This window comes from Cherax quadricarinatus, chromosome 61 (genome assembly GCF_038502225.1).
Source record: "Cherax quadricarinatus isolate ZL_2023a chromosome 61, ASM3850222v1, whole genome shotgun sequence".
Lineage (NCBI taxonomy): Eukaryota > Metazoa > Arthropoda > Malacostraca > Decapoda > Parastacidae > Cherax > Cherax quadricarinatus.
The window spans coordinates 248,727-265,837 of record NC_091352.1 but is presented as its reverse complement, the minus strand read 5'-3'; the positions used below and the strand labels follow the sequence as shown (position 1 = coordinate 265,837).

The window sequence follows — 17,111 nt, the reverse complement described above, 5'->3', positions numbered from 1 at the left end:
CGCCCATTACCAGTAACTTTGCTCTGCTCGAGTGAGCTCTTCTTGCCACCTCAGCCAGTGTGTGTGTGTGTGTGTGTGTGTGTGTGTGTGTGTGTGTGTGTGTGTGTGTTTGAAGGTTATGTAGGTATGGTGGGTTCAGTTTTGTAGAGCTTAGGCAAGGATTCTAGCTCTAATAATTATGTAGAGAATTTGATCACCTGTGTCCTGCGCGAGTTGTTCAACCACCACATGAGGGATAGGAGAGTTGGGAATGGGAAAGAGGGAGCCACCTGTTTACCTGGAGAGAGTTTCGGTGCTCAACGCCCCTCGCGGCCCGGTCTGAGACCAGGCTCATGGTGGATCAGGGTCTGATCAACCTGGCTGTTACTGCTGGCCGCACGCAAGCTGACGTACGAACCACAGCCCGGTTGGTCAGGTACTGACTTCATGTGCCTGTCCACTGCCTTCTTGAAGACAGCCAGGGGTCTATTGGTATGTATGCTGGGAGGCAATTGAACAGTCTTGGGCCCCGGACACTTATTGTGTTGTCTCTGTGTACTCGTGGCGCCCCTGCTTTTCATCGGGGGAATGTTGCATCTCCTGTCGATTCTTTTGTTTTCATATGGAGTGATTTTCGTGCTAACGTTACTTAGTAAATATTTTTCTATTTATTATTGACTCAGAAACTCTGATTAATAATTTTCATTTTTATTCCTCTGTTTTGCAATTTCAGAAAAGTCTCTACCGAAGATCTATTATCAAAAGTTTTTTGGAATCTAAATAATTGCAGTCAACCTATCCGGTTTTTTCCTGAATAATCTCTGTGACTATCCCAGTAGCTTGAGAGATTTGATGTACATAAAATTACTGATTAAAAACTGAGAGGCCAGTGCACACTGGCCTCTCAGTTTTAGGCCTCCCCCGCTATGGGTTCCAGCCCATCCTCTCCCTTCCATTCCATGATTTGTTTGTAATCGTGTTATTACGATTTCGCGAGTCCTAATTTTTCATCTTGTACAGAGGATCGTCCATCTTGCAACTTCCTGAGCCGAGTGTATGACCCAGAAGGTCGTGAGAAATGTGATGATGATGGTTGTCCGCAGGGAGACCTTACCAACACTCATGGTCAGCTCAGAGTTGGCACTAGTAGGTTAGTCAGCCACATACTTTAAGATATTGTCATCTAAAAGATAGTTCAGTGACCTGCATTGCTTCAGGGTATGTTGGTGAATTGTGGCAAATTTAACTAGCAAACCTCAGTATATATCAACAAGATTAATTTTAGTGTGTTCCTTGCTCCTCGCAGATCTCGTTTTTCACGCAAGTTCTACTCAACCACAAAGATCACCCTTCCTGATTTGTCAGGACCCCGTAAACTTTACTTAGCTGTAATGGGCGCCCTCCACCCTGACCATCTGTGGGCATGTGCTAAACTTCGGGAAATCAAACCAAAATCTGCACGTGCCATTTTTAACTCACAAGGCATTACTGGGGAGGTTAGGCTGCAACAAGCCTCTGTCTTCAACCCAACGGAGCTAACGCTGGATTTAAAAGGTCTCTTGAGCGATGCAGGAGGATTTCATATTCACGAACTGCCAGTCCAGCCCAAGACCCACCCTGGGGACTTGCCCTGTGAGGCCACCAAGGGCCATTATAATCCATACAGTGTTGATCCTAGCACGTCCCCAGAGGCCGGCCTGGGAACCCACGATAAATATGAGCTTGGAGATTTGAGTGGTAAGCACGGCCTGCTGACTGGGCTGGAAGATGCTATGGCTACCGTCACTGACCACAACTTGCCGCTGTTTGGGCCACGCTCTGTTATGACGCGCAGTTTAGTCATTCATAAGGTATCTGGCACCCGCTGGGTGTGCGCCAACTTGCGCCCCACCACACCGCAGATCCGTGCAGTTGTCACTTTCCGCTACCCTCTTGTGGGTGAGATAGTGTTTGAGCAGGAGGCAGACGACCCGCTAGCGGACACTCAGGTGTTAGTGACGCACCTGGTGTACTCTGATGGCAGTAAAAATGACACAAGTGGCCACCCCTGGCACGTCCACCAGCATGTACCCGGCAGAGACTTTTACAACTGGACCATGAGATGCGTCTCAGCTGGCCCTCATTACAACCCTTACAAGGTGAGGGCAAATCCTCATGACTTAACCTTCTTATGCTTCCTTAAAATGGTCACTGTTCCTGTGTAATAAAAGACTAACATTTTTACTTTTGTAATAATAGTTTATTGTGCTGTTTCGACTTTTTCACCCTGCAGGTGAGTTTGGTCGAAAAAGTGTATAAGGATTGCAACACAGACACTGCTGAACGTTGCGAGGTGGGTGATCTGCAAAGCCGTCATGGAAAACTTAAGGTGTCAGGGACTGTCCGTGGAGTGGCTGACACTCAGAGGCTTATGACTGACACCAACCTGCCGCTATCTGGCCCCATGTCTATCCTGGGACACTCCATTGTCATACATGATGAGCATGCTCCCAAGCACAGGGGAGACAGGATGGCGTGTGCTGGGTGAGTTTGAGTCAGAGGGAAAGAATAGGTTGAAAGAGGATTGTAAAAAGTGAAAGTAAATAAAAGGAAGGCAGTCGAGTGGAACAGGGAGAGTTTAGTTTAATATGTTTATTATGCACCCCATACCCATCCTGTGGGCGGTAGTCAAAAGATTACAGAGGTACATAATTGGTCCAGGGACTGGACTCCAAAGTTTTGATAGCTGAGCAAGTTACAGAGGTAATGAACTCACAATTTACAAAGGTAATGAACTCGCAATTTACAAAGGTAATGAACTCCAGGTAGGTCTGGTCACAATCATGACAAGTTACAAAGGTATTTACAGATTACAGAGGTACGTAATGGGTCCAGGGACTGGGGCCCCAAAGTTTTGATAGCTGAACTAGGTACAAAGGTAATAGAGAAAGTACAAAGATAGTTGGAGGCAAAATTTTAGAAAGTGAGAGGGGGGGGAGCAAATTTGAGTAGATGAGAGTATGAAAAATGAATAAAAATCTTTAATGATAAAAGAATTGACAAAGTCATGTTTGTTTTTAAATTGTATGTTATTTTTTGCCTTTTTCATTGCTCTCTCATTCCTCTTACTCTTCCTTTTTATCACCTTATTATTTTCTCTTTCCTCTCCTTCACTGCCATAACACCTTCCTATGTATTGCCTTCCCCATCTCCCCCTCCCTTATTCCTCTCTTTGCTAACAGGATCTACCGACGATTCCGGCACAAAGGTGTGGTCAGCAAGTGGCATGCAACACAGGGCTCTGGCAAGGTGGAGGGCAGGGTGGAGTTTGTCCAGGAATCAGAGTACGACCTCACCAACACTCAGGTTGACCTCAGAGGACTTGAAGGTATAGCTAATGGCTATCATGTCCACATGGTGAGTCATACCCTCATCACCTTGCTCTTATCTGTGCTCACTTTTAACCCCCTCAGACTCGTCCGCTAACCTTCGCAACTTCTCTTTAAAATCTCCCAAAAGCACAACATCATTAGCAAAAAGTAACTGTCAGCTCCCATTTTGTATTTGATTCCCCATAATTTAATCCCACCCCTCATCCCAACACTCTCTCTTTCACACCTTAACCTGAGCCTCATTATCCCCATAAAATTTTTGTACAGCATTTTAAGTCCATAAATTCAGTGAAAATTTCCATACCTTAATCTAAATAATGTTCACTTGTTTGCTTCAATGTAAATACTTGATCTACACATCCCGTACCCATTGTAAAGCTTCCTTTTTTATATGCAATCTTGCTCTCTGTCTTACCTCTAATTCTTTCAATAATAACCCTACCATACACTTTACCTGATATGCTTAGTAAACTTATTCCCCTATAATTTTTACAATCTCTTTGTCCCCCTTCGCTTTATATGAAGGGATATTACATAATTATATAATTAATTTTTTTTAACACGTCGGCCGTTTCCCGAGGCATGGTGACCCAAAACAGAAAAACCGAAAAAGAAAGAAAAAAACTTTAATCGTCATTTAACACTTTCACCATCACTCATACATAATCACTGTCTTTGCAGAGGCGCACAGATACAACTTAAACGTCCCTCCAAACTGCCAATATCCCAAACCCCTCCTTTAAAGTGCAGGCATTGTACTTCCCATTTCCAGGACTCGAGTCCGGCTGACTGGTTTCCCTGAATCCCTTCACACTCCAACAGCTCGTCAGGTCCCAAAAACCATTCGTCTTCATTCACTCCTATCTCTCGCACTCACGCATGCTTGCTGGTAGTCAAAGCCCCTCTCCCACAAAACATCCTTTACCCCCTCCCTCCAACGTTTTCGAGGACGACCCCTACCCCGCCTTCCTTCCCCAACAGATTTATATGCTCTCCAAGTCATTATACTTTGTTCCATTCTCTCTAAATGACCAAAGAACCTCAACAACCCCTCTTCAGCCCTCTGACTAATACTTTTATTAACTCCACACTCCCTCCAAATTTCCACACTACGAATTCTCTGCATAATATTTACACCAGGCATTGCCCTTAGACACATCTCCATTGCTTCTAGCCGCCTCCTCGCTGCAGAATTTACAAAAAAACAATAATTAATAGATCAACTTTCTGTTCTAATACCTTTAAAGGTTCAGTAATTTACTAATTTACTTACTAAAGCGCTGTACAATTTATTTACCGTTCGTACATTTCAAAAATGTACGAACGGTAAATAAATTGTAAACTCAAAAATCACATCAGAGACGGTACACGTTTCTTTAACATTACTTTCATTTTTTTTGTACTTGTATTTAAATTTGATTCCCTGGTTGTTTCTCAAGTCTGTATATTTGAGTATATCTTAGTTTGTCTTTAATTCTTTTTACCTTCTGCTTCTTCGATTTTGGTTTGTCGTGTATAATTGCCCATTTTCCCCACTTTACCTGTGAAGCATTTCGAATTTTCTCTTGATTTACGTGCGCTCTACCTGGCTAATCCCATTCTCACAGGTACCTGTAGAGGGGGAGCTGGAGTTCCCATGTGCTGCAGCAACCACATTGGGCCACTACAACCCCCTCAATGTGACTGCTTCAGAGTCGCCGCCTCCTAGTGAGGGAACTCATGATCTGTACGAGGCTGGGGACCTGGCCGGTAAATATGGCACGCTGGAGGGACTCACCTGGAAGAAATCATTCTACAATGACACTAACCTTCAGCTCTTCGGCTCCACCTCAGTCATGGGCCGCTCAATTGTCATTCACAAGAAGGTCAAGAATGCTAGGTAGGTGGTGTCCGTGGCGTTGTGGGTAGTTTGTGGTGGTGTGAGTGGTAGTGTTGGTTTGGATGATAATGGTGTAGGTGTTAGGGGTGTGGCCTGTGGTGGTGGTGCATGTAAGTGCTCTTGTGATTACTTATTTGTAGCTACAGAAAAAGAGCAAAACTATTGTTTCGTCTTCAGTATATAGGGTATCGTGATTTTTTGTTTTAATTGTCCGGTTTTTATAGCGCCTAATACTGTACATCATTGTTAACCATTCCATTATTTTGCCTCTGTTTTAATTGCACAGTATGTTCTTTGTGCAGCTTGTCTTTAGTTTTCCCGTTTCTATTGCGTAACACCAACCCGCACTAAATTCCATCATCCATCTCTTACTCCACTTGTTCAGTCTGCAAGAATACACAGTAATTTTTATAACTTCCTCGGCATCATACTCGGGTGACCACACAACTGAACTTAATAAAAATTGCTCTTTAGAAGCCTCAAGCCGGCGCACCGTGGACGATGTACAAAATAGACATCTACCATATTTGGGGTGTATAACTATACAAGAACAACAGTACTAGATTTCAGGATCTGCAGGAGGCCTACAAAGATAGGCTGTTAAACTTCTCGTCACACCATAACGTGAGGACAAAGAAGAATAATCATCATGGGACTCTACAACGAGAAACTACTGCTGGCAGCTATGCCATTCCATGTGGGTGAGGGGTGGGGGTGCGATAAATTATACATGGAGCCCTTTAAAAGATTGGAACAACACATTAAGAAATACAGGTATGCATGCCAGAGATATTTTAATTATTACCATTACTTTTCTCCATCCCATGATCTTCAGAGAAACTAACCAGCACCACAGGCACTGTTTAGAGTCTGCTCTTATTACCACAACCATCACTTAAAAAGAATTGAGTTTTATGATTTCAGATGTTCTCTCCAGGCGCAACCTACTCAAAACCGTACACAGTATTGCACAGATAAACCCCCTAGTGGGCGAAACGTCTCCTTTGTATGTTACATATATGGCAGAAGGCTTACTGTCCCGTGCCAGGCAGGTCATATTCAAACCAAACCGTTTATACTCTTGTACTTGTCTTGGTCTTTTTCACTCGTCTGTGTATTGCTCACGATATACTTGCTCCATACATCTCTACTTCCTAAATCTTTCTTGTTCCTTTCAAGTCTTATTTACTATAATTTGTTTTTCTTCCACCTTTCTCCATTTCACCTTGATATTTTTTAATCATATTTAATCACACATTAATTACTTTATCTTCTCCTGTGCCCTCCGCAGGTGGTTTTGTGGCAGTATCGGCTGGGGTTACTCCCCTGCTGAGGCTCGCCAGGTCTCTGCAATAGCCTCCTTCCATAACCCACAAGGCTATGCTTGGGGCTACGTCAGGATGGTGAGTACAATACCTCAGGGATATGATTGGGGCCATGTCGGGATATTGAGTACAGTACCTCAGAGCTACACGTGGTGCTATTGTCAGGTTGATGTACCGTAATTTAGGGCTATGCTTGGGGCTTCATAATGTTGCACAGTACCTCAGGGCTAAGATTTAAACAACGTTAGGATGGTCAGTGCATTACCTCAGCCTAAAAGCATCTTCAGCGAATGTTTGTATCACAGCTTCATCTCTGGAGTAAAGAAATACCTGAAATTTAAGGATTGGCTATTTTAAAGTCGTCAGTGCTCCCGTCCTCCAAATAACCCAATTACTACGAATCTCTGTGTTAGGATAGAATTTCTGCCTTGAAATATGACTTTCATATTGCAACCCATGAGCCAGGATGATGGGTGTTTTTAAAAAATACTATAGTTCATGGACTTTTCCAGGCATTTTAAATGATTGATAGTGATCCAACATATGTAAAAAAAAAAATGGTCAGAAGAACTACGTATTGATAAACTATCTGCAACATCAGTTGATGAAACAGCCATTAACACTTACTGGAAGTTGTGGTCGGCGAGTTTAGTGGTTTCCCCTGGAAGTTGTGGTCGGCGAGTTTAGTGGTTTCCCCAATATTACTAAGATCGAAAGAATTGAGGACGGCACAGCAGCTTTTTAAGGTTTTATGATATGAAGAATATTGATATGGAGGAAGTATATTTTATATTGTCCCCCTGTATTTTTAACTTCACTCTTTAGACCTTTTTTCTTGCTTGTGTTTGTTATTATTGATTATGATACTTGTAGTAAAATATATATAATTTGCAATTTAAATGTTTTTTATAACTTCAAGAAGCCTAGTTTTTATTCCCTTACAGAATATAGCCTAAGCTAATGGTTCAATTATTGTAGTAAGTCAGTTGTAACTTTTTTGCGAGTGTGAGAAGAACAAGTCCCGATTGATTTTGCAAGCAACATTGAGCCTGTTACACGAGTTGTTGGTTCTTTGGTGTCTATCAAGTGCTTAGGTGTGGAATATTCTAAGATTGCAGTAAACTATTTATGAGAGAAGAGGCTGACGAGAGGAAGTGGAGGGAATAAGTTCCATCATTTAGTTGTCACTGAGACGGAAATTACTAAGACTTGTGTCAAAGATATATATAATTTGGTTGGTCAATGTTAATAAATGCATTTGTGAGCCAAAAATCGGCACGGAGCTGTCAATGAACTGTGACAACCATCATTGTGGAGATAGTGTTGTGAAGCTAGAGGTAAGCCTCGCTTCTGAAGTATTTTGTAGAGTAACAATACCTACTGAAATGAGTCTTAATGTACCTTTATTTTTTTGTGAATACAGATTTTGACCAAATCTTATCACTTCTGTATATAATAGTAGCTTCAGTGATTACATAGAAGCTATTCATAACATACATCAGCGAAAGAACATCAGTAACTGTGGCCAGTTCATATTCCAACTCTGTTATATTTGTACTTGTATCCCAATCTATATTCCTCATCTTTTCTCTATTCAATGTTACCCTACCAAATACTATATCTAATTTATAAATTAATCTCTTCTAGCGCCAGCTGATCTACCAGGATGGCTCATTCGATGAGACATTTATTGAAATCAACCTTCGTCACCCTGGCACCAACAACCGCAACATCGTAAGCATTGCTGCATTTCTCTTATTCTTTGCTGCCTTTTCTTGACTTTCTCTTGCCCATTTATCCCCTCGTCTTCATTTGTCAAACCTAGTCCTTAGCTGATTTTTTCCTCTTTCAGTTAATATTCTACTTTTCACCTGTTCTCCCTTACGTTTTTTCTCGACTCCCATGTTCTGTTAATATAATAATAATTTTATCTTCATTTACTACAAGTACATGTAATACAGGCCTAGCTGACATCAATGAGGAACACTAGTTTAATTGTTTAGTCACTCTTCACCTTCTATACAAGCATTTCTTTCATTTTTTTTATCTTGGCTAATCACATTGTGCAGACTCGTCGACATAACTGGTCAGTGTATGTGAACCCCGTGGGAGTGGATGCTGGTGTGAAGTTCTTCCAGTCGCGGTGTGTGGCTGCTGGATACCGCTGGAACCCCTACCTCATCCACCTTGCCTTCCCTAATGATGTACGTCATGACATATTCTTTCTTCAGTAAATTAAATCAGAGTCATGCTGAAGGAAGATTAGTGTACCCTTCCGGAAGTCATATATTCTATCACTACGTGACTTATGTCATGGGCATTATTGATCCCCTAAACTCACCGTAATTTATTTAAAAGGGTTTGATTTACCCTTGCTTCCATTACTAAGTTCTAGAATTATTATCCATTAGTAGGGTTCAGTAAGGCAAATAGTATGTGTATAGTAAAACCTCTGGTTAAAAACGTTTGTATTATCAGCAGTTTTGAATTATATATATACTATGTAAATAGTGTAATGCACACACACATCAGTACTATATATACTGTATATTAACAAACACTCGCAATAGCGCTTCCAAATTCTGTAACTATGCTACTACCCCCAGCGGGACTTCTACGAGAGGGAGTGTGGACCAGCAGTGCCTCTCAGGTGCGATGTTGGAGACCTGTCAGGACGGCTTGGCACCATTGATGTTGGTCACAAGAGATACGTTTTTGTTGATCGAAATCTTCCTCTGTGTGAGTACAACATTAAAAGCAATAATTGGTAATTCGTATAGACAATAAAGAAATGGGATCAAAATTAATAACTAGAGTACTATATTTAGTATTGTTAAGTACTTTAACAGGGACTAAAACCAGGGTAAGCTAGAAAAAAAATTGGTAGATAAATAGGATGCAAATGACAGAGATTTAAATAAAGGTTAATTTTAATTGTTATTAATACCTAAAAAGATATTCACCGTAAAGAGTGTAATGGGTAGGTACTGTGAAAGTTTTAATAAAAACTTTATTAATACTATAGCCAAACGGTTTTAATAAAACACCAAAAATTTAATAACAATGGGGCAAAAACCCTTTCAAAATAAACCATTCTTTAAAATAGAATAAAAACAAAAATTCTATCAGTTGTATTGGTTTACGTTATGGTTGGCTTCCACACTACCTTAAAGCATCTTTTGTATATATAATTTTTTTCTGTGTTCTAAACTTTAAAGTGTTTAAAAATTAAAATTTTCCCTCATATGTACCTGACTTGTTTCATCAAACTGTGGTTTCTTCTTTTAATTATGTATCCTTCTTGATGTACAGACAAACTATTATATTATTCCGTAGATATTTTACTACATTTAACGACTATTGGAGTAATAATAGCCCAAAACTGTCTGAATTTAGGCATAACAAATTTTCACATATTTAAGACTCGAAACCGTAAACTTGCACCTTCATTCATTATCTGTGACTTCCCAACCGCCTCTTCAGAGTGCAGACACTACTTCTCACCGCTTCTTCAGAGTGCAGACACTACTTCCCAACCGCCTCTTCAGAGTGCAGACACAACTTCCCAACCGCCTCTTCAGAGTGCAGACACTACTTCCCAACCGCCTCTTCAGAGTGCAGACACTACTTCCCAACCGCCTCTTCAGAGTGCAGACACAACTTCCCAACCGCCTCTTCAGAGTGCAGACACTACTTCCCAACCGCCTCTTCAGAGTGCAGACACAACTTCCCAACCGCCTCTTCAGAGTGCAGACACTACTTCTCACTGCTTCTTCAGAGTGCAGACACTACTTCTCACTGCTTCTTCAGAGTGCAGACACTACTTCTCACTGCTTCTTCAGAGTGCAGACACTACTTCTCACTGCTTCTTCAGAGTGCAGACACTACTTCTCACTGCTTCTTCAGAGTGCAGACACTACTTCTCACCTCTGCTCACATTCCCTCTGTTACGACATTTACTATTACACTTCATTACATCCTATTTTTCAACAGTCATTTTTTTTCTCACACCCTAACTTGCTCCCTCTGATATATTCAGTTTGTCCTCAGCTGGCCCTCATGGCATCATGAACAGGGCCCTAATCATCCATAATGAAAATGCTGGAGTCGAGAGATTTGCGTGTGCCAACATCCAACCAGACGATGACATCATAAAATGGGTCATCATCAGAAAGACGCCGAAGTTCACTGCGTGAGTACAAGTGTAGGGAAGTGAGTACAAGTGTAGGGAAGGAAGGAGTTGAGGGAACAACAAATGAACAGCAAACAAAAGAATATAATTGTAAAAAAAACTGTTGGGGGGGTTGAGAATGGGAGTAAAATTGTGAGAGATGTTGGAAATAAATTAAAGGAAAAAGGAAGAGGAATAATGAAAATGACAAGTACAAAGCACTATTGCAATAAAGTATGTAGAGGTGTTCTGTAATTTGGAGATAAGTGATCAAATGGGTTAAAATACAAGCAGTTTGCAAGACGATCTTTTGTTGTACAGTATTTCACTTAAGCGGGAACTTTCTCATATAAAGGAACACAAAATGTGTACTATATTTTATCAGTGTGTTTGATATAATTATGTTTAACATCAGTCCATACTTCCAAAGAATGAGTCAAGACGTTATGTAAGGATGACAAGTCATTGATTTTGTTCTACGGTGTATTGTCTTTATAATCACTGTTTTGAGGCATGTCTTCTGCATCCTGTATTGTCTTTATAATCACTGTTTTGAGGCATGTCTTCTGCATCCTGTATTGTCTTTATAATCACTGTTTTGAGGCATATCTTCTGCATCCTGTATTGTCTTAATTATCAGACATAACGGAATAACACTACGCTGGCATTCAAAAAGAAAGACAAGGCAGGAAAAATATTAAAAACAGTATTTATATTTACATGTGTGTAAAGGTAGGAAGTTGAAAGTGAACATAGATAAGAGTAAGGTGATGAGGGTATCAAACGATTTAGATAAAGAAGAATTGAATATCACACTAGAGGGAGGGAGTATGGAAGAAGTGAATGTGTTCAGATATTTGGCAGTTGACTTGTCAGCAGATGGGTTTGTGAAGGACGAGGTTAACCATAGAATTGACGAAGAAAAATAGGAGTGTTGTTTTGATATTTGGGGAGACGAAAAACGTTATTCATAGAGGCAAAGAGGGATATGTACGTGAGTATAGTGGTACCAACATTTACATGGGCGTGAAGCATGGGTTGTAACTGCTGCAGCAAGGAGGAGGCTGGAGGCAGTGGAGATGTCGTGTCTAAGGGCAATGTGTGATGTAAATCTTATGCAGAGAATTCGTAGTGTGGAAATTAGGTGTGGTGTTACTAAGTGTTAGTCAGAGGGCTGAAGAGGGGTTGTTGAGGTAGTTTGGTCATTTAGAGAGGATGGAACAATGTAGAATGACTTGGAGAGCGCATAAATCTGTAGGGGAAGGAAGGCAGGGTAGGGGTCGTCCTAGGAAAGGTTGGAGGGAGGGGGGTAAAGGAGGTTTTGTGGGAGAGGGGCTTGGACTTCCAGCAAGCATACGTGACCGTGTTGAATAGGAGTGAATGGAGATGAATGGTTTTTGGGACCCGACGAGCTGTTGGAGTGTGAGCAAGGTATTATTTTGGGAAGGGATTCATGGAAACCGATTAACCGGACTTAAGTCATGGAGGTGGGAAGTACAGTGCCTGTACTTTAAAGGAAGGGTTTGGGATATTGGCTGCTTGGAGGGACGTCTTAACTGTCGTATCTGAGCTACTCTGAAAAGACAGTGATTGTGTGAGTGATAGTGAAGGTTTTGAAAGATAAAAGTTTTTTCTTTCTTTTTGGACTTTTCTTTCTTTTTGGATCACCCTGCCTCGGTGGGAAACTGCCTACGTGTTAAAAAATTGTATAAACCAGTATAAGACACCATTGAACACAGTTTTGTTGCTTTCATCATTGCACAGTATAATGCACAACCCATCGCACAACTTATTCTCTAAAAGCATGAATCAACTGACCCATCTACAGTAGATGTTGGTCACTCAACATCGCCCACTGTAAAAGAGACAACAATAATGAACATATGCTGCTTGACTGAGTATGAGCTTTATGATGATGATACATAGCTGGGTATGTCAAAAAATTTCTCCAGTTCAGAATTTTTTTTAGTGATTCGCAGGCTTTTTTTTATTAATTCTATATTATAAAATAATGAACAACCCTGTATTGTTTATTATCAAGTTATTTTGCTCCTGTGGCCATCAGTCATTAAAGTTTATCACCAAAATATACTTGAAAACTCAACGTGCATAAGTCCCTTCTGTCTTTGTTTTGTCTTTGATCTTTAAAAGTCTGCTGAGTCAGAAACAGCGATGATCAGCAGACAGAAAGAAGGAGCTTTCAGTATTCCTTGTACTGAATAATTTGCACTAGTTGAGCACGTCATCAATTAAATCATCTTTCAACAAACCGGCCGTATTCCACCGAGGCAGGGTGGCCCAAAAAGAAAAACGAAAGTTTCTTTTTAAATTTAGTAAAATATACAGGAGAATGGGTTACTAGCCCCTTACTCCCGGCATTTTAGTCACCTCTTAAGACACGCATGGTTTACGGAGGGAGAATTCTGCTCCACATCCACTTCCCCATGGAGATCAAGTAAATCTTCTTCCATTTATCATCTCTCACAAATTTTTCTTCATATCTTTGTGTTTTATATTGCCCTTTTACTGCTTCATAATTTGATCTCACATTGTACAGGATAACATTTATGGATGATATGCGAGAAGTGCTGGGAGCCCCAGAGTGGTACCTGGCTGCTGACCTACAGACAGTCTCCTTCTCCTCCGACCTCCAGTGTGTCACCTTTGTCATCCATTTTATGGGTAACTTCTGTGTTTTTGAAGGCATCACTTTGTGTATATATACTTTATTTGTAATAGATATTGATATTAACAATTTTCTTCTTCTTATTCTTTTTAGTAAACATTACAGGACAAGGGGTTACTAGCCCATTGTTCCCGGCATTTTAGTTAACTTTTACAACACGCATGGCTTATGGAGGAAATATTCTTATTCCACTTCCCTATGCATATAAAAGGAAAAGTAATAAGAACAAGAACTATAAAGATAAAATCAAAGAAAACTCAGATGAGTGTGTGGAAATAAGTCACTCTGTCTGACTTTTTTGGGTTACCCTAGGTTCTCTACACATATGCTGCTATATATAATAATTCTATGTAACTGTATAGTGTATACCTGAATAAACTTACTTATGTATGTGTAGTGTGACCTAAGTGTAAGTAGAAGTAGCAAGACTTACCTGTAATCTTGCATATTTATGAGACAGACAAAAGACACCAGCAATCCTACCATCATGTAAAACAATTACAGGGTTTCGTTTTACTCATTTGGCAGGACGGTAGTAACTCCCTGGGCGGTTGCTGTCTACCAACCTACTACTGCTTATGTTGTGTATATTTGTACATCTATGCTTCTAAACTGTTGTATTCTGATCACCTCTGCAAAAACAGTGATTATGTGTGAGTGAGGTGAAAGTGTTGAATGTTGAAAGTATTTTGTTTTTGGGTCACCCTGCCTCGGTGGGAGACGGCCGACTTGTTGATAGATATATATATATATATATATATATATATATATATATATATATATATATATATATATATATATATATATATATATATATATATATATATACATACCTGGAGACCTGGAGAGAGTTCCGGGGGTCAACGCCCCCGCGGCCCGGTCTGTGACCAGGCCTCCTGGTGGATCAGAGCCTGATCAACCAGGCTGTTGCTGCTGGCTGCACGCAAACCAACGTACGAGCCACAGCCCGGCTGATCAGGAACTGACTTTAGGTGCTTGTCCAGTGCCAGCTTGAAGACTGCCAGGGGTCTGTTGGTAATCCCCCTTATGTGTGCTGGGAGGCAGTTGAACAGTCTCGGGCCCCTGACACTTATTGTATGGTCTCTTAACGTGCTAGTGACACCCCTGCTTTTCATTGGGGGGATGGTGCATCGTCTGCCAAGTCTTTTGCTTTCGTAGTGAGTGATTTTCGTGTGCAAGTTCGGTACTAGTCCCTCTAGGATTTTCCAGGTGTATATAATCATGCATCTCTCCCGCCTGCATTCCAGGGAGTACAGATTCAGGAACGTCAAGCACTCCCAGTAATTCAGGTTTTTAATCTCCGTTATGCGCGCCGTGAAGGTTCTCTGTACATTTTCTAGGTCAGCAATTTCACCTGCCTTGTAATGTGCTGTTAGTGTGCAGCAATATTCCAGCCTAGATAGAACAAGCGACCTGAAGAGTGTCATCATGGGGATAGTGAGGCTCAGATTTGGGTGTGTAGGAGAGAGGGAGATTACTTTCCAGTAAAAGTTGGTTTTAGACAGGGATGTGTAATGTCACCATGGTTAACACATTTATAGATGGAGTTGTAAAAGAAGTAAATGCTAGGGTGTTTGGGGAGAGGGACGGGATTAAATTATGCAGAATCAAATACGAAATGGGAGTTGACAGTTACTTTTTGCTGGTGATACTGTGCTTTTCGGAGATTCTAAAGAGAAGTTGCAAAGGTTAGTGAACGAGTTTGGGAGTGTGTGTAAGGAAAGTTGCAAGTGAACATAGATAAGAGTAAGGTGACGAGGGTATCAAACGCGTTAGGTAAAGAAAAATTAGATATCACATTGGAGGGAGGGAGTATGGAAGAAGTGAACGTGTTCAGATATTTGGGAGTAGATTTGTCAGCAGATGGGTTTGAAGGATGAGGTTAACCATAGAATTGATTAAGGAAAAAAGGTGAGTGGTGCATTGAGGTATCTGTGGAGACAATAAACGTTATCCAGGGAGGCAAAGAGGGGAATGTACGAGAGTATAGTGGTACCAACACTTGTATGGGTGTAAGGAATGGGTTGTGAATGCTGCAGCGAGGAGGCGGCTGGAGGCAATGGACATGTCGTATCTTAGGGCAATGTGTGGTGTAAATATTGTGCAGAGAATTCGTAGTATGGAAATTATGAGATGGTGTAGAGTTACTAAGAGTATTATTCAGAAGGCTGAATAGGGGTTACCGAGGTAGTTTGGTCATTTAGAGAGGTTGAAACAAAATAGGTTGACTTGGAGGGTGTATGAATCTGTAGTGGAGGGGTAAGGGTCGTCCTAGGAAAGGATGGAGGGAGGGGGTAAAAGAGATTTTGTGTGCAAGGGCCCTGGACATGCAGCAGGCATGTGTGAGCTTGTTAGAAAGTTACCTGGAGTGGTGAATGGTAACGAATGGTTTTGGGATCTGACGAGCTGTTGGAGTGTGAGCAGGGATCCAGGGAAACTGGTTAGCTGGACTTGAGCTTTGGAGGTGGGAAGTACAATGCCTGCACTTTAAAGGAGTGGTTTGGGATATTTGCTGTTTGGAGTAACACCTAAACTGTTATATTTGGGCACCTCTGCAAAGACAGTGATTATGTGTGAATGATGATGAAAGTATTTTTCTTTTTTGGGTCACCCTACCTCGGTGGGAGACAGCCGACGTATTAAAAAATAGTGCCATATATTTATCTCAAATCTTTTGTTGTTTTATACTCTTTACATTGTTTTCAACATATTGAATTTACAGAAGCCCATAGTAAATATACATGTTTAAAAATAAAATAAATCAGTTTTTAATAATCATCAAATTTAAATTGACATCGTAACAATGCTCCCTTGAAGACGTTTTTCCTGGTCATCTTTACCTCATATTGGCCCTTGTTTGTTTAGCCCTTAGTTTTGATTGTAATAATTTACCTCATATTAATTTTGTTGTACCTTATTTCTCTAATTTCCGTAATTTCTTGACCCTTGTATTATGTTATCTCACCGGTTTCTTAGTTTCTTGATCATTACTACTCATCCATCCACTTCATGCTACTTGGTCAGTTACCTTATAGCTAACGATGACATTTTCATGTAGGTCCACAGGCTGGACAGCTAGAGCTCGACTTCTCGCGTATCCTAGCTGGTGGCATCCTCCATAGCCCAACCATCTCCATTCGTGGTGTATACTCAGACCCAAAACGCCCTAAGAAAGTTCCCTATCGGACCTGTGGTGGTCTTGAGGAGGATGACATCCTGGATGACAAGTGTGAGTCATTTGTAAATAAAAAGTATTGAAATATTTTAGGAATGGAATGATCTGTGATGTGTGTATTTAGAGGCTAATAAAAACACTGAGCATTCATGTGTCATGTGAGAAACAAAGGTCATAATTAAGTGATGTTCAGTTGCTTAGAGCAAAAACCTTGCTCAGAGTAATTTTATTTTTGGATTATACCACGTGCAACACTTAAGACACTTGTTAAGGAAACGTTTTACCCAATAGGGACTCTAGTCAATCCTTAATAAATGTTCTAAGCATTGCAAATGTGTCTTTAGTTCACAGTTTGTTGGTACTGATATACCAAATACTAGTATTGGAGTATTTTGTGAATCTATCACACTTATTACACTAACTTAGTAACAAAGTTAATATATTACCTAGAATAAATATAAACGTCAAATAATTTTAATGAATATAAACATATTTACTTTGTGC

At 40.7% G+C, this 17,111-nt stretch overlaps 1 protein-coding gene across 1 annotated transcript in view; it reads left to right on the top strand.

The window, feature by feature from the left end:
* The window catches only part of Rsod (Related to Sod), a 33,868-nt gene extending 17,163 nt beyond the window's left edge, over positions 1-16,705 (top strand). Inside the window, exons 5-16 of the mRNA XM_070098081.1 lie at positions 1,000-1,129; positions 1,286-2,117; positions 2,252-2,502; positions 3,201-3,375; positions 4,958-5,229; positions 6,521-6,632; positions 8,202-8,288; positions 8,624-8,758; positions 9,161-9,293; positions 10,605-10,746; positions 13,283-13,407; positions 16,491-16,705. Of these exons, the coding sequence (XP_069954182.1) occupies positions 1,000-1,129; positions 1,286-2,117; positions 2,252-2,502; positions 3,201-3,375; positions 4,958-5,229; positions 6,521-6,632; positions 8,202-8,288; positions 8,624-8,758; positions 9,161-9,293; positions 10,605-10,746; positions 13,283-13,407; positions 16,491-16,690 (2,594 nt within the window). The 3' untranslated portion in view covers positions 16,691-16,705. The remainder of the gene's footprint in view (positions 1-999; positions 1,130-1,285; positions 2,118-2,251; positions 2,503-3,200; positions 3,376-4,957; positions 5,230-6,520; positions 6,633-8,201; positions 8,289-8,623; positions 8,759-9,160; positions 9,294-10,604; positions 10,747-13,282; positions 13,408-16,490) is intronic.
* Positions 16,706-17,111: the final 406 nt, after the last annotated feature.